The sequence below is a fragment of the Neopsephotus bourkii genome, unplaced genomic scaffold (genome assembly GCF_033783945.1).
Source record: "Neopsephotus bourkii isolate Nb327-2 ecotype Australia unplaced genomic scaffold, CSIRO-AGI_Nbou_v1 NB_1016, whole genome shotgun sequence".
Lineage (NCBI taxonomy): Eukaryota > Metazoa > Chordata > Aves > Psittaciformes > Psittacidae > Neopsephotus > Neopsephotus bourkii.
The window spans coordinates 3,748,124-3,775,546 of NW_026901505.1; the positions used below are offsets into that span (position 1 = coordinate 3,748,124).

At 44.8% G+C, this 27,423-nt stretch overlaps 1 protein-coding gene across 1 annotated transcript; it reads left to right on the forward strand.

The window, feature by feature from the left end:
- Positions 1-1,400: 1,400 nt before the first annotated feature.
- Positions 1,401-7,081, forward strand: BOD1 (biorientation of chromosomes in cell division 1). The gene is made up of 4 exons (XM_061360284.1): positions 1,401-1,763; positions 3,083-3,207; positions 4,996-5,196; positions 6,198-7,081. Exons 1-3 carry the CDS (start codon positions 1,416-1,418, stop codon positions 5,192-5,194), a joined length of 672 nt encoding a protein of 223 aa, XP_061216268.1. The 5' UTR covers positions 1,401-1,415; the 3' UTR covers positions 5,195-5,196; positions 6,198-7,081.
- The last annotated feature ends 20,342 nt before the right edge of the window (positions 7,082-27,423 follow it).

Below are 27,423 nucleotides of genomic sequence, written 5' to 3' on the forward strand. Positions count from 1 at the left end.
CAGGGCCGTGTCTCCGAGAGCTACAGAACGAGGAGCCCTAGGCTCATGCGATGGCTTTATCTTGTAAAGCGTTTACGTGCTGGCTGGGGAAGCATCCAGAGCCTCCTGCACCAGCACAGGGTTGGAACAAACCCCAGGTGGCATGTCCCACGGCCCCTCAAGTGTCTCTGTGGATCAAGGTGGGGGGGGTCAGGACAGCGAGATTAATGCATTCCTATACGGAGTTATCTCCACGTGGAAGGGCAATGCCTGCACCAGCGCGATGCCAGCAAACCAGTGCTGGTGAGCTGGTCACAAGTGGTGGGGAGGAAGGACTGCTGGCAGCTGTCCGGCAGGAATGCGATTCCATGGATATTTCCGAGTGTCTGGATGAGTTGTGGGGGTTTTGTACCCCACTTTGAGATAGCCAGTGTGGACTAGTGACAGTGACAAGGTGTCTGTCCGGAAGGACAGTCTTCCCACTGCAGCAGGAGAGCACTTACATGTCAGTGTGAGGCTCAGGCTCTGTACACACTACCGTTTTTAACTCTGATGTCCTCAAAGCTGCCAGATGGAAAGGGACAGCTTAAACCGCTTCTGAGAGCTGCTGAATTTTAATCAGGTAGAGGAGGACAATGCGTGGCAGGCAAACTGTTGCCATCCTTCTGCTCATTGAATAGTATATAGAAAGAAAAGTGAGGATGCACCCACGCAGTGCACCTTTGTGGAGGACTGTATTATTACATTTGCACACATCTTGTCCTCCTGTGTTAGGATGGGAGTGTCCTGATGAGTTCAGTTCTTCTTTACAGTGTGACTAGGAAAGAAATAAAACTAATGCACTAGCTGTAGCTTGCAGATGTAAACACAACAATAAATGACACCCCTAGTCTATGGACACACAACAGAGAAAGCCCCATTAACAGAAGCCGTTGTTTATTCCCTCTGCAGGGTCTGGTACTGGGCAGGCTTTTGATTCTGCCCTCCCGTTTGCCAGCAGTGCGATGAGCAAGACTAGGATCCCGGTGGAAATCAGGATGATCCCACTGAACTCTATTCTATATTTACACCTAATGCTAAATATGCCACCGGAGCCACAGCCTGGCAGGTATCCTCTGAGGAACCTGAGAGCCTCCCGAGGACGGGGAACCCGAACCATCGAGCCACATCTCCCGGAACCCCCTTCCGCACAGACAGCACCCGTGCGGCGGAGCCTGACCGACAGCGCTGCGGCAGAACCCGGAGCGACACGCACCCTGTCGAACTACAATTCCCAAGATGCATCACGAAACCAGCGCGGGCTCCCTTGCGCTGCATTGTGGGTGTGCGGTCGCGATGCACCTTGGGATTTGTAGTTCTCCTGAACCACGGTTACGGGAGCTCTGCGGTGCTATGGCCTACAACTGCACCTCCTTGGGAGGACTCGCCTCCCCTTGATGCAGCGCGCCAGGATTACGCACAACTCAGCGCGCCTCAGGCGACGGTCGCAGTACCGGGGACCGCGGGAGAGCGGGCCGCAGCCGCTGGCGGGCCCCGGGAGCAGGCCGTGGGCCATGTCCGACAGCGGCGGCGCCGGCGGGGCCGCCCCGGGCGGGGGAGGCGGCGGAGCGGGCGGCGGAGGGGGAGCGGGAGGCGCGGCCTCAGGCTCAGGGCCCGGAGCCACCGATCCGGCCTCCCTGCCGCCCGGCGACGCGCAGCTCATCGCCATCATCGTGGAGCAGCTCAAGAGCCGCGGCCTGTTCGACGGCTTCCGCAGGGACTGCCTGGCCGACGTGGACACAAAGGTACCGCGGCCGAACCGGGCACGCCCGCCGGTCCCCAGGGAGCCCTGGATGTCTTCCCCCAGGGCAGCACCCCTGGAACCCGTCTCCCGTTTGCCGAAGGAGCCCCAACGTCCCTTCCCTTCCCCTTTGCCCACGGTGTCCCGCCGCCGGGACGGGGGAGGCCGCCAGGGTGGCGGGCAGAAGCTGCGGTGCGGTGGGGCTGCACACCCGCCCTGCGGTCTGTGCCTGTTAGGCCCCTCTGGAGCGGCTCCTGGCTTGAGGTGGTAGCAGCACCCCAGAGGAGAAACAGACCAGAGCGTAGGCTCAGACTTCATTTTCTAGCCCGGTCGTCATTAGGAAAATGGTTTCCCATAAGAACACCGCTCCTCTTGAGCATAATTCCCACATTTCCAAAACATTTAAGTTTTCTTTCGTGATGTTCTCAGACTGTTGTTTTAAACTAATTTCTCCCTCAGTCGCAACATGAACTCCTGAGCATTTGTTGGCAGTATTGAAGTTCATGACTGCCCTGTCAAAAGTGAACACGGATGTTTTGCTTTCCAAAACCTTTAAACTTCCAACAAGACTCCTGGGACCTGCAATTATCATTCTAGGCCTCCCCAGCAGCAATTGCAAAGCCATTCCTGAAGCTGTCAGGTCACCTGCCCAGAGCAGCCATAACGGAGAGCAGTTTTGCCAGGGTAGATACACACTGCCCAGGGCAGATACTGCACCTCTGTTACCAACCTTTTCATTCATCATCCCATATGCATCTCAAATTCTGAAATACAAATGTTGCCACTTTATTGTCCTTTCCTGGCACAACACCAGGTTCCTATGTATTTATATAGGTTTGTTAGCTCATTTCCTGTTCACTAGAATTAAGTCTCCACTGATAGAACTCGCATAATTCTGATCATCTTTATTAGTATCACAGAAACAAATAATTAAGTTCTTTGTTAGTGACAGCATTACTTGCCCAGTTTCCTGGAATTCTGTGATGGAGCATTTCTAGACAACAAGAACTCTGCTGTAACGTTAAATTCCTGTCTGCACAGGCTGTTTGCATTTCACCAAGTAATACTACAAGTAGACAACATTTTAAAGGCAATCTGCCCAGCTATTTGTATTATTATGATAGCACACTGACTGTTCTTTGCAGTTACTGGTTGTGTTCTTAGGTAAAACAATGTTACCTTTGTTCAGAACTTGAAAGGATGGAGAATACAGACAGCAGAACAGTAGTGTACATGACAAAAGATGTATTATGAAGGACTCTGGCAGGGGATTCTTTTGAGATCATTAAGCTGTTTAACTGGCCTGTTCCTTTTTTTTTTTAGCCAGCCTATCAAAATTTGAGGCAGAAAGTAGACAACTTTGTATCGACCCACCTGGACAAGCAGGAATGGAATCCAGCAATGAACAAAAACCAGTTACGAAATGGGCTAAGGCAGAGTGTGATTCAGTAAGTAAGCAACATTCTGTAAAATAATGATGCTATTTCATAAATAATGCCTAAATATCTAAGTCAAATAATGTACAGATTTAAGTTTTTCACACCACTTTCTCTCGTGCTTTCACAAATTTCATTGTAATTGTGGGTGCAGTCTTAAGTCTCATTAAAATGCTTATAGTACTGCTTTACCCGAAATTTGTATGTTGATGAGTTGAGTAGCATGATGAAATACTTGTATTAGCTATCTAGCCAAGTTATTACTGCAGATAGCCATCACTGTGCCTGCTGGCAAAACTGTACCGACCTGAATGACCTTTGTCTTCAGAAAACAGCTTACATCACTTAAAGAAAAAAACCCTAAGGTGCCAAAGCTTGTTTAGGTAGACTCTGACCACTAGCAGGCAGTAATCGCACTGGGCTAGGCTGATTTCGTGCAGCAGAGGATAGCTTTTGTACAGCTATTCAAGATGTTACATTTCCAGCATTACAGGAAAGCCAGCTTAAACTATGCTGCTCAGAGACTTAGGGTTATTATCTCTTGCTACTAATTCACTGCAACCTGAAGTAGGAGCCTTAGCTTGTTTAACTAAAAATCATAGATAAAAGATAAATAGTAAAAGTTGTGGGTAGAGGGGCAGTAGGGAACTTGATAATGGCATTTATGCTTATAAGGAAATACTATTAGATTGTCTCACACACAGAAGAAACCATATTTCAGAGTACTTGATGGAATATGTAAATCACTATTAGTTCGTTTAATCTGTAATTAGAGAAGGGGGTGTTCACTGGAAGTACAGAATTTCCTGTCCTTGAGACATATTTGTCACTAAATGCTTCCTCTTATTTCATGTTACGCTACCACTAGAATGAAGTGGACAACTGAAAAACGTTAAATCAGGGAGCCTGTAATGAGAAGAATGTAGCATGCTCCCTTTAAGTAGGCTATAGGCAGACAGTATTAAGGAGTTTGGAGGGTCCCTATCACTCCTGTAGTTGCATGACTGAGTGCTGCGGGTGTCCAGATGTGTGTGTCCTTTGTTGCATGCATACATATAGGTGTACTGTTACTTGGAGGTGACATGATGTGCCATGACCCTGTACCCACTCACAGCATTCATGGCCTTATTAGTCTTGTGGCTGCCTTTCCAAGCACCAGGCAACATCTCCATTTCCTGTCCCCTGCTCCCTTGCAGACATGACTTAAGCCTGCTAGGCAGCCTGTGCCCCACAATCCAAGAGTCTGGCGCAGCCCCTGAAGTAATAAGTCACTTCAGTTACTAGTTTTCAGTTCCAGAAGCTTTTCTGTGTGCTACATGTGCTTGTTTTTATAATTAATACCCATCTGTCTAGACTAACAGTTACAAGGAATGAGTGACAGCAATGTTATTAGGGGGCAGGCCTTTTCTCCCTCCAGACAGCCAAAAAAAAAGACTGTGCTTTCACCTGCCCTCCTCCTCAGAATAGCTTGTTTCCCTTGTTTGTGCCAAAATATGTTTGTTTGCTTTCATGTTGACCTCATTTCTACATAAGCCCTATTAAAGTGGCTCTTGTCCAACGTGCCATTTGAGTACCTGGGTGACCAGATGTCAGTTGTTAATTCTGTAGGGAGAAGTCAGAGGGGGTTGTGTGGAAAATAGGTGCTTGAAACAGCCCCCTGTTAAGGATCTACTGAGTGTGCTGCAGTTCTCACCATGTTCATGCTAATTGCAGTTGACTGGAGGGCTCTGGAGAATTACTGGAGGAGTCTGGGGAGAAGTTTTTCAGAGCAGCTGAATGACTCCTTTGTCTTTGTTCAAGGTCAGGAATGCTGGAAGCTGGAGTGGACAGAATTATTTCTCAGGTGGTGGATCCAAAACTAAACCACATCTTCAGGCCCCAGATAGAGAGGGCAATTCATGAATTTTTGGCTGCACAAAAGAAAGAGGAAAGTGTGCCAGCTCCTCCTCCAGAGCCTGAGAACAAGGATCCTCCTGCTCCATCTCAGGATGCCTCCTAAAGGTCTTGTATCCCTGCATTTACTACTCACGTCTTCCATGTACCTCATCTCAGTAGTTTGCAAAATGCAAGATAGAGAAGATGTCCTCTCTGTCAAACCAGGAAAAATACAACACTTTAATCATCAGCATGTTGTCAATGTCGCAGTCATTCTGAGCTGCTTCCACCGAAGTGTCTGCTAAAAATAGATTAGGACTGAAGACATAGGTATGATGTAAAACAGCTGTCAAGGAACACTAGACTCTTCCAGTGCCAGTTTTGGATCAGGCCAAAAGGCCATTTATTCCAGTAAAAGCATATCCAGCAGTAATTGACATGGAATTGGCTGGATAACTTTTAGAACAATATCAAATGGATTAAAAATATATATACTTTACTGAAATACAGCTGAAAGTAGAGGTGATGTGCTTTCTCATTGAAAGTTTTAGGTAGCTGTTCTTCAGAACATACACTGGAGTGTTGAACTGTCAGTGACCAAAATACTCATTGCTGGACTAAGGGTAATATCTCTGGAAGTGAATAACTGTTCATTCCAAGCTGACTGATTTAAGTTGATCAACCTATGTCTTTCCAGATGCCTTTGTTAAAAACAAGTTCATTGTGGCTTTTGTGATTAAAATAACTCAAGGGGCCTCAGGGGCTATAACTGCTACTCTGTCTTAACACAAATGACTGTGCACCCATCTCTGCTAAGGGCCTGTATCGTAGTGTTGATTTGAGGCCTGTGTGCACATTACTGAGGAACCACTGTCTTGGTGGAAAATTACAATCCGCAGCTTTGCTGGAGAACGTAAAAATCATGCTGCATGAAAGGAAGTTAATTGTGAATTGTTATCTGTGACTTGCAGCCTTAGTACCTTGAACCTTGTCTGGTTTAAGTAATTTGAAGTCCATTATAATCTACAGCTAAGTGCAGCTGTTAATTAATATATTCTAATTTATTCTTTATTTAAATGCATTACTTGTGAAGGTACCGTCCTCTAAACTCTCTTTTTTTCTTGCAGTGAGTTCCTGTTACTAAGCAGCTGCCGTTGCAAAGTGCGTGTCCTGTTAGATTGGCAATGGATGACTTGTTCCATTTGGTGCAGGAATGCTGTCTGCCAAAGATGAATAACCTTTATCAGACCTGTGGGAAGGCACTGAAATCAGTGAAATTCAGATGCACTTGGAGTTATGCATGTGGAGGCACAGAAAATTGTGAAGATACTTTTGTTATTAACTACAGTACAGAGGGCAGCATGTATCTTGTAATCATGCCTTCAGGCAAGGGTGTGGGAAGAAAAAGGGAGTTCGCTTGTGTCTGAAGAGGGTTGGGAAGTGGTTTGAGATGATACTAGACTTGGGATCGGGAAGAAAGATGTTTTGGAGTGGGGTAGTCTCTTGGACACCAAGTAAGAGCTGTCAGATTTGCTTTGATATAAACCAGGTAAGAGGAAGCATCATACACCTCTGCTGCATAGCACAGCATTGAGTAGTAGGTGCCAAGTTAGGTGTAACTCATTGCACTGCCTGCTTTAGGAAAGTCATTTCCTGTTTGAAACTGGAAAGAACACTTCAGGATCAATAATGTAAATAATTTCTGTTGCATTGCAGGGAAATGTTTACAGTTGGCTATGACTATAGCTGATTTAATTCTTATTTCCCAGGTAACTGGGGGGGGAGCAAAGGGCACCAGGGTAGGTGATCAATTTGAAACTTCTCTCTTTCAACTTGAAAGACTTTTCTTTCCTGTGAAATTTCTCAGGTGCCTAGTGGAAACTGTCCTATGCTTTCAGCTTGAATGCATGCAGTGTCCTCTGGATGACAGTCAAATAGAGAATGTGATCAAGTATTCTGCCAGCAAATGTCCATACCTTTTGCAATAAAAGACTTCAAAACCCATCTCTGACTCCTAGCTTTTGCAGAGTGGTTTTTGCTTTTGGTTTTTATTCTCAAGGAAAAACTAAAGAAATCCAGGAGTCCTGATTGCTGGAACCCCAATGGAAATGTGGCCTTACACAGCTCATAGATGAATCCACATCTGACAACGTGGGGTTATTAGTAGAAGTTATTATGAAATGAGATGGATACTGGTATTACTGTCCAGATAAGGTGTCTCTCAAAAAATACAGAGTATCAAATAAATGAACTGACCTTACATCATTAATGATCTGTGAATCTTAAGTTCAATCCTGTGCTAGTGATGGTGAAAGCATGTTCAGCCTTGTGAAAACAAAACACTTATGGCAATAGGCTAGAGCTATTCCTTTTTTCTGTTCAGACAGCAGTCATTTAAAAAACTAGTATCTGCTTCTGTCATTGAATAACACAGCAATGTCTGAATCCTTGCTATTGATGGGTTACATACCTTAGCTATGGCCTTACCTATAGACCTTGTATGCAAACAGATGCAATTCCTGCTATGCTCTGCTTCCTTTCAAACCAGGTAATTTGTAGGGAAGATTGATGCTGAGGTTCAATTCAGTAGCTAACTTATTTTGCTTAGTACCTCGTCTCAACACAGTTACATGCAGAAATGGAGATGAGAACATCTGGTACTCTAAATCCTTCACAAGAGCTCTGAGAACTTCACTGCAGTAAGACTGTACTATGCACAGTGCTGTGTAGTCCTGCTGACACATGATTTTTCCATCAATATTTTTATCCCATTCCTGTCAAAATAGGAACTTAAATGCCTGTACTTTTCAGTAATGTACTGGCTATAACCTTCCTGATATAGTTTGAAAAACTCTGTATTGGGATAATCTAGTTGTGTGGCTTGACTCTTTTTTTCATACATGTTCCTGCTATAAAACAGGATGAGGGGTATGTGAGGAAAAGGCTCTCAACTGCATGTTGATTTGGTGGTTAAAGACTGCTCTCCAAATCAGTAGTAGGTATTTTCCCTTAGAGCCTTAAGAGCAACTCTTGGCAGGAAAAGATCTGTCTTTTACCTCCTGGTAGCTTGTCTCGACCACTGTTTTGAAACTGAGCCATTTATGCAGTAGGGAAAAAAGAAGCTCCAAGAGTCTAGAAAGAGCAAGTGAAAAGGGTTCTGGGAACAAATTCTGCATTACAGCAGCAGTACTTAGGGAGCAGGACACCAGTTTTAAAAAGTAGTGAGTAGAGCTTGATTTACTGCAGTGAAGAGGGAATCTGAACCTGTGTGTCCTACCTCTGAGAACTGCTTTAACAGGTGAGTGAAGGAGAAAAGATTCAATCACTGTAAAGAGGTTTTTCTGTTCTCTCTCTGAATGTGAGGCTGTGTTAAACTCTGCACTAAACACTAATGCTGTGCCACTGCTGTGTGTGTGAGTAGGGCTCTGCCTTTGTTGGTCTCAGCCTATGCACAGTGCCTGACTGCAGTGACTATGGGAACTTTCAGATCCTAACTGAGGCACCTAATGATACTAGACAGCCAATCCACATTTGGGATCATAGTCTGATGTTTGGGCTCTGAAATTCTTGGTTTGGATCAGAGCCTTGGAAGTAACAAGCTCTGGGAGCATGCCTTACATCTAATGGGACAGTGAAAAAAGCCACAAAGGCCTTATCATGATAAAGTAACAGTAGGTAGTGCCCTTTGATTATATACAAATGTTCCTGGCAACTGATAGAAACAGGATTCCAGCCTTAAATGATACTAGAGACATCTTTATACCAGAACAAAAGAATAAGTTTGTACCTACTGTAGAATTCAAATTGTTCATTTGTGTAGTAGGATGTTGGAATAAAGTTAGCATATCAGTTTACATCCCTACACTGGATGTGGTAAATAGAGTCTGAAGAGCCTGGTGAGGCAGACAGGTCTAAGACACTTGAGCAAGAAGCAGTTGCCTTTGTGGAGCTGAAGGGGCAGGGCAGTATATTAGGACAGTGAGACTCAGTGGATCAAATGGGCCTTCCCTTTGATCTCAAGAGTCCTTCTCACACTGAAATTGGCTGTTCCTGTTTCCTGAACAGTCATTTAGTACCTTGAATTTGCTTTCTCAGATGAATAGGTTCATGCTTTTTATAAGTTTCAAGAGACTGCAGCATTTCTTCATCAGATACAGTATTAATGTGAAGGAGCTGTAAAGATTCTCTGCCTCCTTGGCTTTGCCTGTCCTGATCCTGTGCATTTGCTTCTGCCCAGTCACAAGAGACCAGCTGCAGTTTAAAGAAAATATGCAGGGAGTTTATGTTGCATTCTTGGAAAACCAGCCTTGCATGAGCAGGAGCATGGCTGCTCTGCCCTATGGAAATGTGAGTCCAGACCCTCAGGAGCCAACCTAGCTCAGTAGGTAGACACTGGACCAGGAACTAGGAAGTACAAGTTCTCTGCAGAGTCCTGCTGGTTCACAGCCACATCTGTGGCTGTTGTTTTGCCTGTTTGCCTGTAAAAGGAAGCCAGCTTTACCCTCCTGCGTAAGTCCTGGAGTGGGGAGGGAGTAAGATGCTGTGTTTAGGTCCAATATTATGCAAATTGAATGAAAGGATTGCACATGTCAATATAGATACACAGATCAGTAAGGTGCGATTTACCATACAAGTTTTAAGGATTAGATACTATAGCTGAAGTCCCACAGAATAATCTTGAAACTCACATCTTGCTGGCCAGACTAGTGCTTTTAGTTATGCCATTTAGTGTTTGATTGACTCCAGAACTGGAAGCAGATGGACTGAATCCAGTTTCATCACTAGCCCTATGAAGGGGGAAAAAATGCCCACCCAAAGCCACAAACCTACCTAGAAGGACTGCATTGCCATTTCAATCATCCTGGCACTTACCAATTACAACCAAGGGGCATATAAGATAATGCGTCAAGTTCTAGCTGTTGCTTGGCTATAAGAGGAATTATCCCACATTCCATATGATTAAAACACAGTAAAGCAAAAAAACCACCCTGATCTTAAGTTGGGGGGAAGAATAAGGAAGAGCAAGGTACCTCTACATCTATGTTGCTCTTCTGTGACAATTCCAGAGATGCTTTTTCCAGTTTTACGTGAAACAGATTAGCAACAGAGCAATTCAAGCCCAACCAGTTCCCTGCCCTCATCAGCTATTTAAGTGAGTAGTATCTAGTCCATTGGTAAGTCAGACACTGACTCAAGCAGACTTCACTAAAAGAAGTAGAATCAGAACTGCCATTATATATTTAGCTTCTGTCTAAACCAGCCCATATTTTCCAGCAACAGTTCTGATGTTTATAACCACATCCCATCTTAGAAGTAGCATGATGTCTCCTTCTGGTAGAGGTGAACCCAACCCAAGTCTCCAGATCCATCCCTAAATAACTGCAAGCGGGTTTGTTAGATCAGACCTCTGTAACTAAACACCTAAATGCAAGTGTGTCTGGTGAAGGAGGACAGCCAAATGAGAAAGCGTAACATGTTAGATCACTCATCTTTGTGCTTTCACTTAGTGGTACATAGGCCTTACTCACCCCTCAAGAACTGCCACATCATGGAAATGCAGTTCCAAGTTCAAAATTTATTACAGAATTTGGAACCAGCCCAGTTTTGAATCTTGACACCAGATGAGTGTGTGACACATTCCCAGATTCCCAGCCTTTAGGTCAGGCAACAAAACCCCTCTCCAGGAAAGGGGAATAATCCTGACCAATTGAAGGCAGGTCCAAACCACAACTCTGAATCTTTGGCACAGAGAAGTATCAAACTTGGCCCCTGTCAGGGCAGCGGGTCAAAACAACCCCTGCCCCAGATACCAAGCTAGTCATTGCCAAAGTAGTCTGAACCCATGCTGGAAACAACATAGAGGCCTTGAACCCAAACCACATCCAGCTCCACTTCCTCTCCTGGTTTTAGGACAAGCATGACTGGTTTTAATGAGGCACAGCCAATATGCCAGGAAGAGAGGGCTCTGAATATATCATTTTGATCTTGGCCAAAGGAAGGGGCACAAGGAGGGTTAGAAACCATACTTGGAATATTTAATGGACCATTTTGCTCTCTTTTCACCACATCAGTAGGAAGAGAAAGTTCAGCACTCACAGTCTCAAGGCTGCTCAAGAGCACCACTACTCTGGGACTTTGGGCATCACTGGTTACCAGCCAAGTTATTTAACAGCACCTTCTTTTTCAACATACAAGGTATAGCTACGATCTCTGCTGAGCAGAATCCTGTTCTCCAGCTTTTTGCTAACTGGAGACCAGTTCAAACTCAGAAGGTACTGGAGCAGTTTAACTCTTCCACAGATATTTTCCTGTTTATACTGTAGTGAAAAATATATTTTATCAGGTTTCTTAAAGAGAGGTCAGCTTAACTCCTTGTGAGCAGTCAGGGTTCCCCATGTCCACACCACCAGAGCTCACAAGTGCAAGGTACTCCCTGCTCCCTTTCCTCCCTACCAAAAAGTTTCTGTGGCGTAGCCATTCTGAATCTGGCCATAAGAGGGAGATAAACTATTACTTCATTTCTCAATCTTGATGCCTTCTTACAAAACCTGAGCAGATACAGGACTCCAAAGCCTTTGCTGACTCCAGAGTGAATCAACTCTCCAAGGTGTGGAGGCAGTTCTCACAAAGCATTTCCATGAACTCTGACTGTACTTGTCTAAAGCAAATCACACAACAGGTATTTTAACTTCTCAAGTGGTTTAATAGAAACAAATATCAATTGGGATTAGGGAGGGCCTGGGGAGAAAAGGGAACAGCCCAAATGAGAACACGGATTTAGGATGTGAAATTGTAAATTCTGACCTGCCCAAATCAGTAATTCACTGATCTGGTCCAGCGTGAACAAGGTTGAGGCTATAACAGAAGTAGCAGTGCCTGAGGGTGTAGATGGTAGTGCCATGAGATGGTATCAGAATCATGGCTTCAGCCCTTGCATTTTTGTGATTCAAGTGCTGAGCCCACATCAGTGCCAAGTCAGCCTTGGAAACATGACTGGGCAGTAACCAGCCCAGCAGTAACTGCCCTTGTCTAGACACCGTCAGAAGCCACGGCACAGAGAAATGCACTACCTCAGCTATCACACTGGGAGCTGCCTCCACCAGAAATTCCCTCCAGCACTGGACCAAGCCCAGGGAAAGGCACCACAGCAAAAGGCAACAAGTCCAACCCATCCGTACAGGCTAAAGGAGTGCGAGGACCTCATGTTTCACTGACTGTCTCATGCTGATCCTCATCCGAGGAAATCAGTGCCTTGTGCACTGATAACAGAAACCTGTTCACTTAGAAAAGAAAATCCCCAAACCAGGTCTTTGCCCTGCAAAGGATTCACATAAGGACAGATGGGTGCAGTTTACTTTGCAGAGTTGAGACCTTTGGGAAGGCCAAACAACTCCGTGCAGTAAATGCATCCATTTTGGAAGGGATTTCTAGCAGAATTAGAAAGCCATGATACCTGCGAGTTTCATATTCCATTGCAACTCTGCTAAAGAGAAATAAAACAATACTGCTTCAGAGAACACACATAAAATTTCACATTTTCAACAAGAGGGCAGCACAACTGCAGCAAAAAAGAAAACCCAGCCATAACTCTTCCTCCACAGCACTCCCTATGAGACACCAACACGTTATTCACCCCGTTCCATACCCTCATGTAACAGCATTCACCTCTACCAGCTCCTCCTGCTAAGGCTTACTCCTCCAAGCAGTTATCTTCAACTTCTACCATCAAAACACAGCGAAACAGGGACTGCTTCAGCCAAGAGAACCAGGCTCAGAGATCACCAACACCAGCTCCTGACTGGTCTCCAGCACCAGCCTGAGCCCACACATTCCATTCAGTGCCTTCTCCAGCTAGCAAAAACCACGTTACAAATGCAAGACTTTGCAAAAAGCACCCTACCAATGTAGGAAACCCAAATAAAGTCCAATGCAACCTTACCTTGCTCTGGAGAGCCATCTGCTTCACTCCCCAGACATTGGCACCCTCTGTGCTCCCCATCTGTCTGCTGTTGGGATTCTGCTAAGCAATTGATCTCACCTTCACCCAGGGCACACCTGAGCCATTATCTTCCCTTCCCACCCCACCCCAAACACCTCCTGAAGTAAAAGCCACACTGGTTCACCTGCAGAAAGGGCAACCAGCTATCTCCCACCCTGCCTCAATTTCCACTTTCTTTGGAGGAACCTGGACTTCACCATAATCTGCTGCAAAAGCCCATCTTTCCTGAAATGGCGTGGAAAAGTGGAATTGGCACCAGCTGGCTGCATGGGTTATACCTGATGGTTCCATGTTGGCGCTGGCTTGGGCACACAGAATTTTCAGGTCCCCAAGGCTGATACTGCTCCCAAAAATATCCCACCCCTTTCCTCCAGGGATGCCATGGGGGTGCAAGGAGCAGGGATGTCCAGCAGCCACCCTCAGTGGTTATTATGGGGGCAGATGTCTTCCCTTTTTAAACAGGGCCAAGCCCAGCATCGTTTCTCTGGGGTGCTGGGAGAGTACCAGCAGGGACATTGCTCCATCCTGAAGAGCTTTACATCAGCTTCCCGGCCATCACCAGAGAGCCACAGGGGTCCAGCAGACCCCTGCTCCAGCATGCCCAGGGCTGGGGGTGTGTGTGTGTGATGATGAGGAGGCAGCGTGCTTTATTCCACTGTTATTTAACCCATCTTTCCACCCCCAAGCCGCCACTGCTGACGTGCACGGCCGGGGGTACCGCGGCTGTCGGGTGGGATTTGGCAGCCACAGGATTTACGTGCTGGTCCTCGGGTGGTGGGTTTGCAAAGCTTCCCCTTTGCAGGCTGTCCTCTGCAAAGGGCAGGGCAAACAGGTGAGAAAGGGGTTTAGGGAAAATACATTATTCAAAACATGATGGTTTTGGGAGGTTTGCTTTGTTGGAGGAACATAAAATCACTGTTTTTCAAATCAAAACCAAACTCCATTCCCAAGATGCTGCTATTTTGTCATTTGGCACCATCCTCTCACCGCAGGGCTGAAGCAGGGTTGGTTGCCTCAGGGCACAGCTATCCCAAAAGCTGCAGTGCTTTTTAGGTGAGAAGTAAAACATTTATCTGGGTAAGAGACTTGCTGACTCTCAAATCAAATTTTCTCACAAATCCTGTGTTTTTGGCAAGCCAGTCTCCTCTGCAGAGCAAAGTGGAGGCTTGGTGGGTAAAGCTCACCCTGGTCCCTTTGGTCAAGCCAGTTTTTAATAGGTTTTGTTTCAATGCAGGCTTTACTGTCAGGGTTTCATGGAACCACTGGGGCTGGCATGCAGACCCTGGGGGGGATCACACATCCCTACCAAAGCCTCACTGCCCTGCAGGGCTGCCTGAAGTAAGCTGTAGTGGGAATTTGTGTGTGAAAACTGAGGAGGGAAGTGAATGGGGTTCTGCCATGTGGTGGAAGAACCATATCTATGCCATGGTATCCTTGGGAACAAGGACTGTCAAATCTGCACCACTACAGAGAGCACATGGAAACCTCTATGAAGGCCCTGAAAGCACCTGTATAAAGAGGCAACTGATTTCTTGGCCAGTACTGCAGACACAGGGCATTTGGGGAAGCATGCATTTGAGTATGTTTTCAATTAAGTATTAGGTCCCTCTGCAGACTGTCAGTCCCCAGTGAGCAGCCATTTGAGGCAAGTTCTCACTTACCCCAAAGTCAGGGAAATCTTCCAACCTCATAATAAAGAAACATGGCCCTGTAGCGTTTCCTGAGCCAGATTATTCCAAGTCTAAGGAAAAATCTGGGTTTTGCTTTGACTATCAGTCATCTCACCATTAGAAGCATTTGTGAGATGATTAGCCGCCTTAATCATTAGTCTTAACCAGGACAGATAAAAACCTGCCAGTCTGTCCCTCTCAAGCTCAGCTCCTTCTGTTATGCGTAGAAGAAAAACCTGTTCCAGCCAGAAGAACAGCTTTACTCTGGAGACTTGAGGATCTCGAAGAGAGCAGCTCTGAGAAGCAGTAGGACAGATGACAGAGCTGCCTTTATGGCTTTGAATCTAGCTGTGATGAATAATTTGTATCTTTTGCAGATGTAATATGTATGTCATCCCTTACCTCCGCAAGAGCCTTCTACTTGACTGCAGAGAGTGAAATCAAAAGCATACTAATGAAACCGGGATGAAGTGAAGGCAGAGCTCAGATACCAGCCTGCAGGACACCGAGTCACTGGGAGTTACTGGAAAGTGATCAATGGAGAATACTCCCAGCCAAACCAGCAGTTCAGACTTCTGCAAGCATTAACCCAGGGCGGTTGCAATGTGAAAGCCCATCCAAGAGAAATAAAGGCATGGAAATAATGTTCTTGGGGATGGGAAAAGGGATCCAAAAGAAACAAGTTTACAAGATACTGGCTCATAATAGTAATTAAATCACTCTCACTGAAAAGTGGCTAAGTGATACATAGCAAGGAATTGCTCAAAATCCCAGGACTTTAATCAGAAATACCTGGAGAGGCTTTTACCAGTTTCATTGGAGGGAATTGAGCCTGAATAGGCACAGAGACCCCTAAACAAGGCTCCTGAGAAAAAAGGCTGAGGAATATGGAGAGGAGGAGCCTGAAAATGATTGAAATTGCCTGTGCTGCAGCAGCACCTTGCCTGTGACCAGTCTGTTCACATCCTGCACTTTCCACCAGCATTTGTCTCACTCTGCAAAATAACACATATTAAGACTGCTGACACTGTATCATCATGAAGATCTGACTTATATTTCAACGAAAATCAGGGGCAAGCTAAGCAGCAATGAAGTCTCAGAAGGTCTCAAAAGTTCTAGAAATTCTGAGTTTTATTAGCTGAACTAGCAATTCTGCAGTAAAAATAGCTTTGGGTTTTGCTGTTCAATCTTACTTTTCCACATTGAGCTTTCAAGATGTTAAAGAGTTCAGCCTGCAATGCGCTTCGGGCTGCAGGCAGGGAATAAGTTTGTAAAACAGTATGTGCCAGTTCTGCAGAGTATGGGAGTCCTTCCCATCAGCCACACTCTCTTATTTCTAGAAGAAGATGGTAATAAGCATAATAGAAGAAGAAAATCTAACTAATGGGACTTTAAACAATCAGAAAGCAAATTATGACAGCAATTATGACAGCTCGGTACTTGGCAACACCTTCACCTTTCCAAGATGTCAGAGGATAAGCTATTTTTACTGAAAAAAAAAAAGATAGAAATAGGGCTTATTTGGACATCTGCAGCAGAAATTGATTTACAGTGATTTGAGCTTTAAAAATGGGGTTTGGAGGCAACATTAGGCTTTGTTTTACTGGAAAAGGAGACCACTTCACATTCTTGGTGCAAGACCAGTCTCTTCACTGGAATGCCTGTAGGCCATATTCAAGTATGTGCAATATTGGCTTTTTTCACTCTTTGGACCTAGCCATTTAACAGGCTTTAATTTACTGTGGCATTGGGCAAGATGAGGGTGGCACTTCCTCCTTTGGGCACATTAGGGCTCCTATTTTTTTCAAGCTTTTTTCCTTGTTCTGTGCAAACTATTCCCCAAACCACAACATTGCTTCCCTGTTTCCCTTCCATCCCAGCAGAGCCACATTTTCATCTGCCACCACTGTTCTTCCATTGGCAGTTGTTGACCACCAGTGCTAACCTAAGTCCAGACAGGTTTATTCATCCATCATTCCTGGTCGAGCCCTGTGCTCAGCCAGGGCTCAAACCTCTGTTCTCCCTGAGCATCTGCTGAGCGTACTGAGTCTGCTAGGGCAGGAGCACATCAGCTCCATGTGGCAGAAGCACTTGATCCATTGTAATATTGAGTTTCATCAGGCAGCCTTCAGTTATGTGACCCGGAATATTTGACCTGATGTCAGAGGGGGCCTTGGGCTATTGAGATATTTCCCCGGGGCACCCTGCCCTCTTTCTACCAATGGAATCTGATCCAGGAACAGGAAAGAGCAAGAATTTTCAGCTGTCCCTGTGAAACAGTCTGTGCTACATGTGCCTAATGTAAGGTGTCCCTTATCCACTCGCTTTCTCCTCTTTTCTTCTCTAGGTACTAATCCTGCACTAATTTCTACTAATAGCCACGTAATATGCTGTGACAAATTTAGTTCTTGCAAGCACAATGTACTTTCCTTTTTCATAGCATCTTTTACAGCCAACACCCCACATGGGCTCCAGACTTGCAAGGTGCCAAACAGCTGATAACCCTGTTCACTGACATCAAGGCTGGCTGAAGACATGCAGTATTCTGCAGAATCAGACTGCATTTGTGGAATTGCTTCATCCTTCCCTGAAATCCAGACACCACGGGGACGAGAGAAGGGCAGGCATAAAACACAAATAAATCATAACAATTTAGGAGGGAGTGTGGACAAGAATTGGAATTAAGCATGGAATTAAAAGAGCATGGACTTAAAAGGGGAAAAAATAATAATTAAAAAAACCCAACCCAGCAATAGCCCAATACACACAAAATGTAGGGTCTTCATTGTTGTGTAATGTTGGTACCTCAGTTGTACATCCCATTGGAAAAGCAGGGTCTTCCACAGAAAACCATGGACAGTGTTAGCTCACAGACCTCACTAGCTAGCCCTAAGACTTGCTGATTTGGGCAGCGGATGGCTGGTAACCTCTCCTAAGCCATTTACTGCTATCACCCAGTGACATCGCTTCTTAGAGCAGCACGTTTTCCATGGAAGACTCCTCCTGTGTAAGCACTGCTATGCCTGTGCCCCTTTAATATCCACTTCAGTGTGCTGTGAAGAACTACCTGTGAAACAGGGACGTTATTGCTGATGTGAATCTCACGGCAGTTAGGAATTGACCCCCCCCCCACTCCCTTATCTGTTATCCTTGTGTTTTCTAATTCTGCTGCCTACAAAAGGCCAAATACAAAGCTCCACTGGCTTTAGGACAGGCAACAAAATTTTTGTGTAGGAAAAAGCCTTTCAAGTTTATTTTCCTGCCGTGTACTGTTTTCAAGCAGAAGGTTATTTTTAATGACCAAAGGGTCTTGAAAATAAAGAAAGGTATTTGGGCATGGAGTTATTACTGCTGTTATCAGCATAGAAAAAAAGGACTAGTCTTTTCAGGCTCCATCAACTCAGAGGTGATAAACTCCCTCAGAGCTTCTGCAGTACCAAAATAAGCCTGGCTTCTGCATGAAGCCACCCTTAAATGGCCTTTTGCCCCTAAATGACCCATGTTTCACAGACACCTGGTCTACCTTCTCAGAGTCCACTGTGTAGGGACACAGCTTAGTCAAAGTGGTTGTTACTGGACTGTACATCTAGATGATCCAAACATTCACATGGTGCTGATGGAGAAGTGGGTTTTTTTTTATGCCTTTGCAATGGTGTGGATGAGAGTGTCAGATAGCAGTTGTTTTATCTAGCTCATTTGTCCACATGGCACCTAGAATCTGTGCTTCATTAGGCTAGAAGTGTACAAAAGTAAAACATCCTCAACAGCAAGGATGGATCCAGGATCTCCTCTGTTCTGATCCCAGCTCCAGCTGGGACGTCATGCTTGACTCAGGGTAACACCTCTCTGCACCCATTACCCCAATTTATAAAACGAAATGCATCGACAACCTGCCCCCCAAATTGGCTTTGTGAGAATTATGGTTCAAAGAATGTTTTGAAGGTTAAATCCAGCCCCACACACACCCCCAAAAAATCACAGTTGCTTAAAACTGAATGGCACAACGGAGATAAGTACAGCAGCAAAGTCATTTGGAAAGTCCAGACAATGAGCACATCAATCATGGCTGCTTCCTAAGACAGACATCCAAATAAATGATAATGAAGTCATTTTTACAACACCCCAAACCAATGGAGGCTGCAGTACTGGAAAGCAATAACAGCCGCAAGAACAGACTGTCCGTTAAAAAACAAAATAGAACATTGAAAAGCCAAAAAAAGAAAGCTACAGTTTGTGCATTTGAGAGCTCTGAGAAACATTGTACCTTTGAGGCAAGCTTTTGTTCAAGTGAAAGCTTTTTTCTTTCAGCCCTCCCTTACTTTACTGCCTGCTTTATCATTCATGCTTTTCGCTTGCCATGTACCCAGATGCTACAAGAATGGGCAGACTGTGGGCCTAACTGAAGTCTACTGACATCAAAAGGCTCCTATTGACTTTAACGGACATTTAACTAACCTTCTATAAACCACTGAAAGTCAGTGAGCAAACAGACAACCTCTTCTGAATAGTGGAGAGACTAACATAACGCCCCTGAAATTTAGTTCCTATATTAATTCCAACCCTGCATGCCTGGGGGCAAGCCTACATCTGTTTTTTCTCATAACCTCAATGGTAAGAGAATTTCAAAGAGGAGAAACAGTTTCTCCCCAAGCCAGGGTAGAACTTCTGTAATTGTGCCCCTGTTTGGGGAGTTACCAACTTTGCTGTATTTTCTGAGAGTCAAGAACATCCCACAGCAGTGCCAACCAGCTGATCCCCAGATACTGATGTTAGACCATGTTCTGCATGAGAGAGAGTATCTGGAAGCTGATGGGTGACTTTAGGCAGTTCATTTAAGGTCCATGACACACTGTCTGAATCCTGAACCTAGTCTGTTAACACAAGTAACTAATTGACCAGCTGGGTCTCTGAAGTTGCTTGCAGAGCCTTTCCAGCATGCCACTCACTCATGCACTCAGACTCTTCGATGGAAACTTTTAGTGGCTGCATGAAGAGCAGCACTGACGCACACCTCATCTCCATGGGGCTGAAATGTGACTGAAGTTGTATCTTGTGATGCACACTGAGTGCGTATTTCACCATGTCATCTGCCTGAGGAGCCACTGCCCTCCTGAAGTCACCCCGTGTGCAGGCTGGGACAACCATCTTTCACTCATCTGTTAACACCTCCCAGCCAGTCACCAGTTCCTTCTGCACAAAGCAGCACTGGGTTGACAGGTTTGATGATCTGCAGATGATGTTCAGCCTTGACTCATAAGGCAGCTATCTCCAGGAAATTTTATATCACTGAAAAGGCAAAATGCTCAGCTCACTAATGGGACACATAACTGCTTCTGACCCCAGGCTATTCAAAGTTATCATTTTTTATATATACTTGCAGCTAAAGCATTTTTAAACAAAGGAGAAAACAAGTGAATGCTGAAAAATATGTAGTATTTCAAAGATCTTTTTTGAAGGAAAAAAAATCCCCAAAATGGTTTCATCAAAAAAAGTAAGGAACAAAGCTACTAACCCATGCTACAGCAGCTAGAGATTGAGCCTTGGTGTACCTGCCTCTCAGCATTTCCCCACTGTCACATCACTTCCTTGAGTCCACTGGCAACTGTAAAAACTAACAGGAGCCCCAGTGTGTTCATGGGATCCCATCAAGTGCCAGGTCAGCCCTGGGATTTAGGTGGCTCCAATCCCCATTATTCTGCAAGCTCTGCAACATACTAGAAGACCTCCAGTCTGACTGCACTTGTCAGCACTAACTTGGACCTTCAGATGGATGACAATAATACCTAGGGCGTGCGCTACTCTCTTAAACTTCCCAAACACACTTGGTTTGCAAAGAGCAAAAGGGAAAAGCCAGGCTACAGCATCAGAGCTGGACTTTGGGATACATCAGGGAAGCTCCCTTCAAGGAAGAAAAGCTAAAGCCTGGTGGAGACTAGGTGAGGTCGAGGACTCACCATCCAGAGTAAGTTTTCTTTTCCAAAAGCATTTCTGCCAGCTATTAGATTTTGTGGAATATCCCACATATGTTTTCCTACTTTTGTCCAAGACTTAAAATTTTGGCCTTAGCTTTTAAACATGTTATTAGCCCAACCATAATCTTCTATGAGATCTAACACATACACCACACTTGGCATTTCCTAAGCAAAAGACACATCCTAAAAGCAGCACCAGCTCTACACAAGAACAACTTTTATACCTTGGTCAGGCCATTTCTTGGCCCTATAACTCTGAAGACCCCAGTCTATGCCTCAGACCATCTTTGGCTTTCTCTTTGTTGACACTTACTGAGTTTCGCCACTGGCAGTGGATGCTCCTGTGCCATTAGCTGGTTCCCTTCTCAGCCATGTCTCCTGATGCTCTCAAGGTCTCTTCCTGCCCTTGCTCTGTCCTGCACCACATCTGAGCAACCCAAAACTCTTCCCCTCTGCCAGCACAGCCATACCTCTAGATGGCTGTCTAGCACGGCACGCAGCAGCCAGAGCCAGCCCAGACACTGTGACGGGGATGTAAGAGATTAGGCCAGTATTAGATTTCGGTCTTCCAGACATTCATATGAAGCAGCTTCTTCCGCTTTAACTACTTCCCTTTCAAATTTTTCAGCCAAGGGCTGCACCCAGACTGTGACCAATACTCTGCTGCACGCATTGAATGCAGTGGCTTAGAAAGAAGCTGCATTCGTAACCAAGGTCCATGGACAGAGCTACACAGCCATGTCTTCTGTGCCATCAAGTGCAGCCTGCAGCTAGTTTTCTTTCGGGCAAGACTTCATGCCTATGTCTTCAGCCAGAAGGATGTAGAACAAATTCACACTGTCATTCCTAGTCCTCTTCATGCTTTCTAAATAGTTTTAACTACCAGAGCCATGAGTTTTCAGGTTAGGAGATAGCAAGCAAAACCAGGTCTAATGTTTTAGAACAAACACATGAAGAAAACTGATCTCCCAACTCAAATCCAGTGAATTCCCACGTTTCTGAAACTGCTAAAACAAAACAAACAAACAAAAACCCAAAACAAACATCTTTTGTTTTACTCCATGAAAAGTTCGTAACAAAACAAATATTTTCCAGTTGTATTCATATTTTCATTTGACAACTTTTATAAAAAGCAACATTTTAGGGAGTGAAAAAATGTTCTTATAAAATTACCTTTTCTTTTTTCTTTCTAAAAGCCATTTTCCCTCTTATAAAAAAGCCAATAAAACATTCCTCTAGTAAGTGAGATGCCACCTTTATCAAAGAGGGACAGTAGCCTGGCAAAGAGCATGAGCAGATTTGTGTCTGAAGCAGAGCTGGTGAGCTTCAAGACAATTAATACTGTGAAAGCATCCTGCCTGGTGGAGGATCCCACCGTCCCCTTGAACTTTAAACCAGTGAGGTGACCCCCTCCAAAGGCAGTGAGACCCAGCAGGGATGTGTCACCTACAGGGACCCTGGGCTCCACTCCCCATCAGTATGAAAATCTTTCAGGTCAATCGTGATATCTTTGCCCAGGTGGGAGTAATGGCAGGAGACTCTACTCACACAGGAAGACCAGAGCAGAAGTTTGTCAGTCACTACCATTGACTTAGTACCTGTTTCATCTGACATCCTTTCTGTGCTGCAGAAAACCATCACACCAGAAAAGACGTTTGCACAATGAGGCTGAATTCCCCTCTCAGCTGTACATAAGCAACTTTATCACTTAAGGATTCAGGTGATAAAACTAGGAGGGAGAACTTGATTCAGGTGTTATCTGTGTGGTAGCATCCAAACCTTTCATATGCTTGCCCAAGCAATGTTATTTGTTTTGCTGTGTAATCAAGGCAAATAATATCCAAATGTACAGCAGTGAGTCCTCTCCGGGGACATTTCTAAAAGCTCAGCTATCTTTAACATCATTATCGTTAGGATTTGGGAATAGCAAATCTCCTGATGACTATATGCAACAGCATCCTGTGCTCCACATGGATGCTGCTTCTGCTGCTCCCATCTATTCTTGGTGAGCGCCTGCAGAGCACAGCTGGCTTCACTCCTTTCCTTCCAAGGCTGCTACTCTGTAGTCTTCAAGAAACACAATACAAACAACTTCTCTTGCAACTTTTCTTGATATTTTTCACAATGGGTGAAAAATGGGCCCAGCTTCTCTGGAAGCCCATGCAAGCTCAACCCAGTTCAGGACAGTACAGTCTAGTCCCACAAGAGCATGGCAGAACCCTCATTTCAGGAGCACTACAGAGCATCAGATGAAGAATACAAGCTCTACTTTCCTAGCACCAAGGGAAAGTGGTCACATTGTGATTATCTGATGCTGAAAAAAGAGAAATGCTTGGAAAAGTTCCTGGGCAGAGGTTTTCTGTTTGAGCACAGCATCCCAGCTTTGCCATCCTGCTGTCTGGTTTGAACAAGCACAGCTAGAGTGAGTGGCAGCACAAGGTCCCATGCAATCAGCTCCAATGTTTGTGTACCTTTGGCAAATTTTAAATGGGGAGCAGCTGCTAGCAAACTAGCAGGGGTGTTTTATAGCTTGCTGACAATGCCAGATTCTGCAGATATTACAGTCTGCACTCAGTGGCATCTCTGGAGTATTCTGTTTTTACAAGCATTTCCCAACACACCACCAGGAATGCACAAGAACTGTTCACATTTACGCCATCAGGGATCGGGGTGGTTTGTCCCCTTCCACAGTTGTCTCCCTGCACTGCAACCAGCCCATCGGGATGAGCTCTGTGGGGAAGTGATCATGTTTGTCCTCACTGGGGGGGTTATGACTGGTTTGAGGCACTGGCAGTGCCTCTGTTATCAGACCTGGTATTCCTTCACTTGAGAAGTTAGTTTGTCTTATCAAAGGACAGTTTGCTTGTTTAGAAAAGGAGATTATAATATTTATTTCCCAGCAGCAATGTGAAGCCTTATCAATTGTTACTTAAGCAAATGAAGGTTTTTATCTGGATGAGGATAAATAAGTGTAAAATTATAAAGGGGATTAAGACAGATTAAGGGGTGCCTGTTAGTCAGAAATGACTCCTGGTGGGCTGGGAATTTTTCCAAGAGGCTAAACATAACTTGACTTGCAACACCACAAAGCAAGTGTCTTGTGTTACCATATCACTCCATGCGCTTGGAGTCAGCAGCTCCAGCAATGGCTTAGAGATCTGCTGCCTGACCTGCTGTCTGCAGGTCCACATCTGATGACAGCTTCAGCGACCACACTCAGCTGTCTCTGAAAGTGAGACCTCATCATTCTTGCACCTGGCCAAAGGGTTTCACCCAGAAGCAAGTGGAGACGTGCCTCAAACCCTGCTCACTATCAGGTCTGGCACTGCCCTGAACTGTCACTTTCAGCAGCTTCACTGCCCACAGGTCCTTATCAAGGATCCACCACCTTCGGGATGGCATTCATTTATTTAAACAAAAGTTATCATCATTCTGAAAAGAAATTATCACATCCCTTCCCTGCATGCTGCCACAGTGGTATTGCTGTATCCCTTTAAAGGATAGTGTGCAAGTGCATAACAACACTTTATCAATTCACTTTTCCATTCTTTATCACTTAAACTCATTTTAGGAAGTTTGGACAAGGGTCTCAGGACTGGCCTTTCCATTAGGAATAAGATAATGACACCCATTGCAAAGTCCCAATACCATATTTCTTTGATCTCACGTCTCAAGGTTGGCAGCAAATCAGAAAGGGCAAAGACTACACACACTGCCAGGGAACAGTATTCCTTTAAAAAAATAATCTCAGCATTTTATTTCCTTTCCCTCAATTAGCTTGAAAATTGTGCAACAGACAACTATGTAAGACCATATAACACAAAATGCAGTTCCAAACTGCAAGACACTGCTGGATTACCTCTGAATTGGATGTTAAAAGGGAGACTGTGCTTATTGTTTGAAAGAATAGGGGAAAATATTGTGCTATAGAATATTTTGAAGGTCCTGGGACTTCTGGTTGTGTAAAAACCAAAACTTCTCTTGAGTCATTATAGCCTCCTCTTCTTAAGTTCTCATTTGTTTTCACACACATGACATATTAGCTTCCTACATCAGTGGGTAGGAAGATCGAACCTGTTTTATAATCCTTCATAATGCTGCTTCTCCTTGCCTCAAATAATACCTTCCAAAACAAACCTTTCAGGTAATCAGAGTCTGCCCACGGAACTAAAGAAAATCGTTGTCTCCTGACAATGACTTATTGCTGTTATTTTAGGAATGCTAAAAAAAATCAGGGAGTATATTTACTGAAGTGAACTGATCTGTGCCTGGAATCCTTCCCTTGATACTGCAAAGGTGCAGGGTGTCTGTGTTGAGCAGAAACCTAACAACACAAAGTAAGATGCAGAATAAGGGGCATTTTTTTCCAGTTTTTGGAAGAAACCGAGTTATGACACTCAAGGACCATTCCTCCTACCCAAAACCTCTTTATGTAGCTTTGCCCATGGAAAAGCTGCTTGTCTTCAGGATGGGATTCAGGACTTAAGATGGATGCAGCATGCTCCATATGAAAGAAAAAGTCCACAGAGTGTGGGAACTGCTAATGAGATAAGCAAAGAGCAGGAGGAGATCCCAAAAGCGCAAGAGCCTGAACAGCAGCCCTGCTCCTCTCCTCATTGCTGCTGTTCCTGAAGAAAAACATGGGGTTTTTTTTTCAGTCAGGCTTAGAAAGAAACAGGTAAGGACTTCGTTCTCAGGAGGCAGAGATGACCGCAGCTCAGCTGCTTTGTATGGCCACAAACCTATACAAAAGCTTGTGACTCCCTCAGAACTCCTGGTCTTTCTCCCCATAACCACCCAACACTGCACAGGCACTGTACTTGGAAGGGTGTATCACAGGCAGGCGTTCAAGACATAATTAGTTGTGCCTTCTTCAGTCTTAACATTTGAAATGTAATCCTCGAATCTTCTTGATTCAGCCATGTTTCTGTCCAGAATCAGGGAACTGGGACAGGAGTGATGGAATGGGCATGAGGATGGGGCACAGTTGGCCATGTTTTCTCAACGTCTCCAGAAGAGCTCTTCTGAGGCCATCTCTCATAAACACGATGGTCTGAAATGGTTAGAGCAACCTGGGAGCTGAATGCTGTGGTTCTCCCTTTCTAAGCTATACAACAGCCACAGCGTGACTGTCCATCCCATTCAAGAGCAGGTTAACACCAAGCTCCTCCTTGCTCCATTGCAACACAATCTGCTGGCAGGGAGGCAAATCCCCATCTTGCTCAGAAGCCCTTTCAGCTCCCAACCAGTATTCTGAGGCTTTGCTCACTGCCAGTACAATTCATAACAAGGGTTTATCCGGGACAACCGGGAACCTGCCCCAAAAGAAATCAGATCCAGCTCAGAAAGGAGGGCTGTCCCTTGTCCATAACACAACCTCCAGCACAGCCAAAGATGTTTTCTCTGTAAAGAGAGCCTCTGACTGAAACAATAGGGGATCCTGTTAGCAGTAACCAGACTCGCCTCCTTCCAGCTTCTCCTTCTCCCTTTCCAATATAGGGGATCCCTCCTCACCCAAAAAGAGCCAAGCAGTGCAGAGTCCTACTCTCAGTACTGCAACACCAGCCATTCCCACCCAGAAAGGGCTACTGCTTTCAAGACCAAGGAACATCAGCCCCTTCCTTACTTACAGCTCCATAGCATACTTTCAGCTCACTAAGGTCTATCCTGAATTTATCCAGAAGAGAGCTCACAGCCAAAACCTGTATTTTTTTACATAGAGGAACAGGTATTAAATGAAAACTCTCCTAGTTGTTGTACAAGTCAATACTCCTCAAGAAACCAGATAATCAGGCTATGTTCCTCATTATATAGCTCACAGTATAAGCATCAATATATTCTATTGGCTTGGTGCTGCTAGAGGATGATCCTCACTGCTTTTCTTATCCCAGAAATAGCCCACGACTGCAACTGCACATTTAAAGAAAAGGGTTAGAAGTGATGATATTGTAATAGGGACTGACAGGCCGGTAAAGAAATTGATGGGAAAATAGGAGCTGAAAACTACTGCTGTATCTCTTCCACAACTGGAAGTTTGCACATCTCCAAGGTGAAGAAGTTGAGGTCAGAAACAGCATCTGAGGAGTTTCATTTGATCATTTTTCTTACCTGTTTGGATGGCTTCCCAGAATTTCTCAGTCTCATATACACTTCTTTTTTTTTTTGCTTCTGACAATCCCCTCGGGCTAGTCCAGATGCATCCATTTAAATGTCCCTTGAAATAAGCACAACTGACTGACCCTCACCTGTTATGTGCATAATGGACAAAGATTCATTTATAACATTAACACTTTTTGCCAAGCACAGCACTTGGGTAGGACAGTACACTGCAGTTGTTTGCCCCTCCTATGTTAAAACCTGTTGTTTGTACTTCCCAAGTAAATCAGACTATTATATGCTGCAGCCTTGAGCTCATGGTTGCCAATCCTTCAGCAAATTTTAGAGTCACCATATTACATCAGTAAGAATTTATATTGATGAACCAAATCTTTGCAAGTCTTGGAGCAGATTCATCTTCCCCCATGATGAATCAGGGTTCTTAACCCCAGATCAAAAAGTAGTTAGAAGAAAGATGAGTGCAAGCCTCATGTCTACACTTTGATAAATCTGCTGTCCAAAAACTGTGAGCAAGATCCCAGCACCCTCAGAGGTCTCATCCTGATGCTGAAAGCATTTAAGTGTCAGGAGGGGAGACCACAGAGCACTGGGGGTA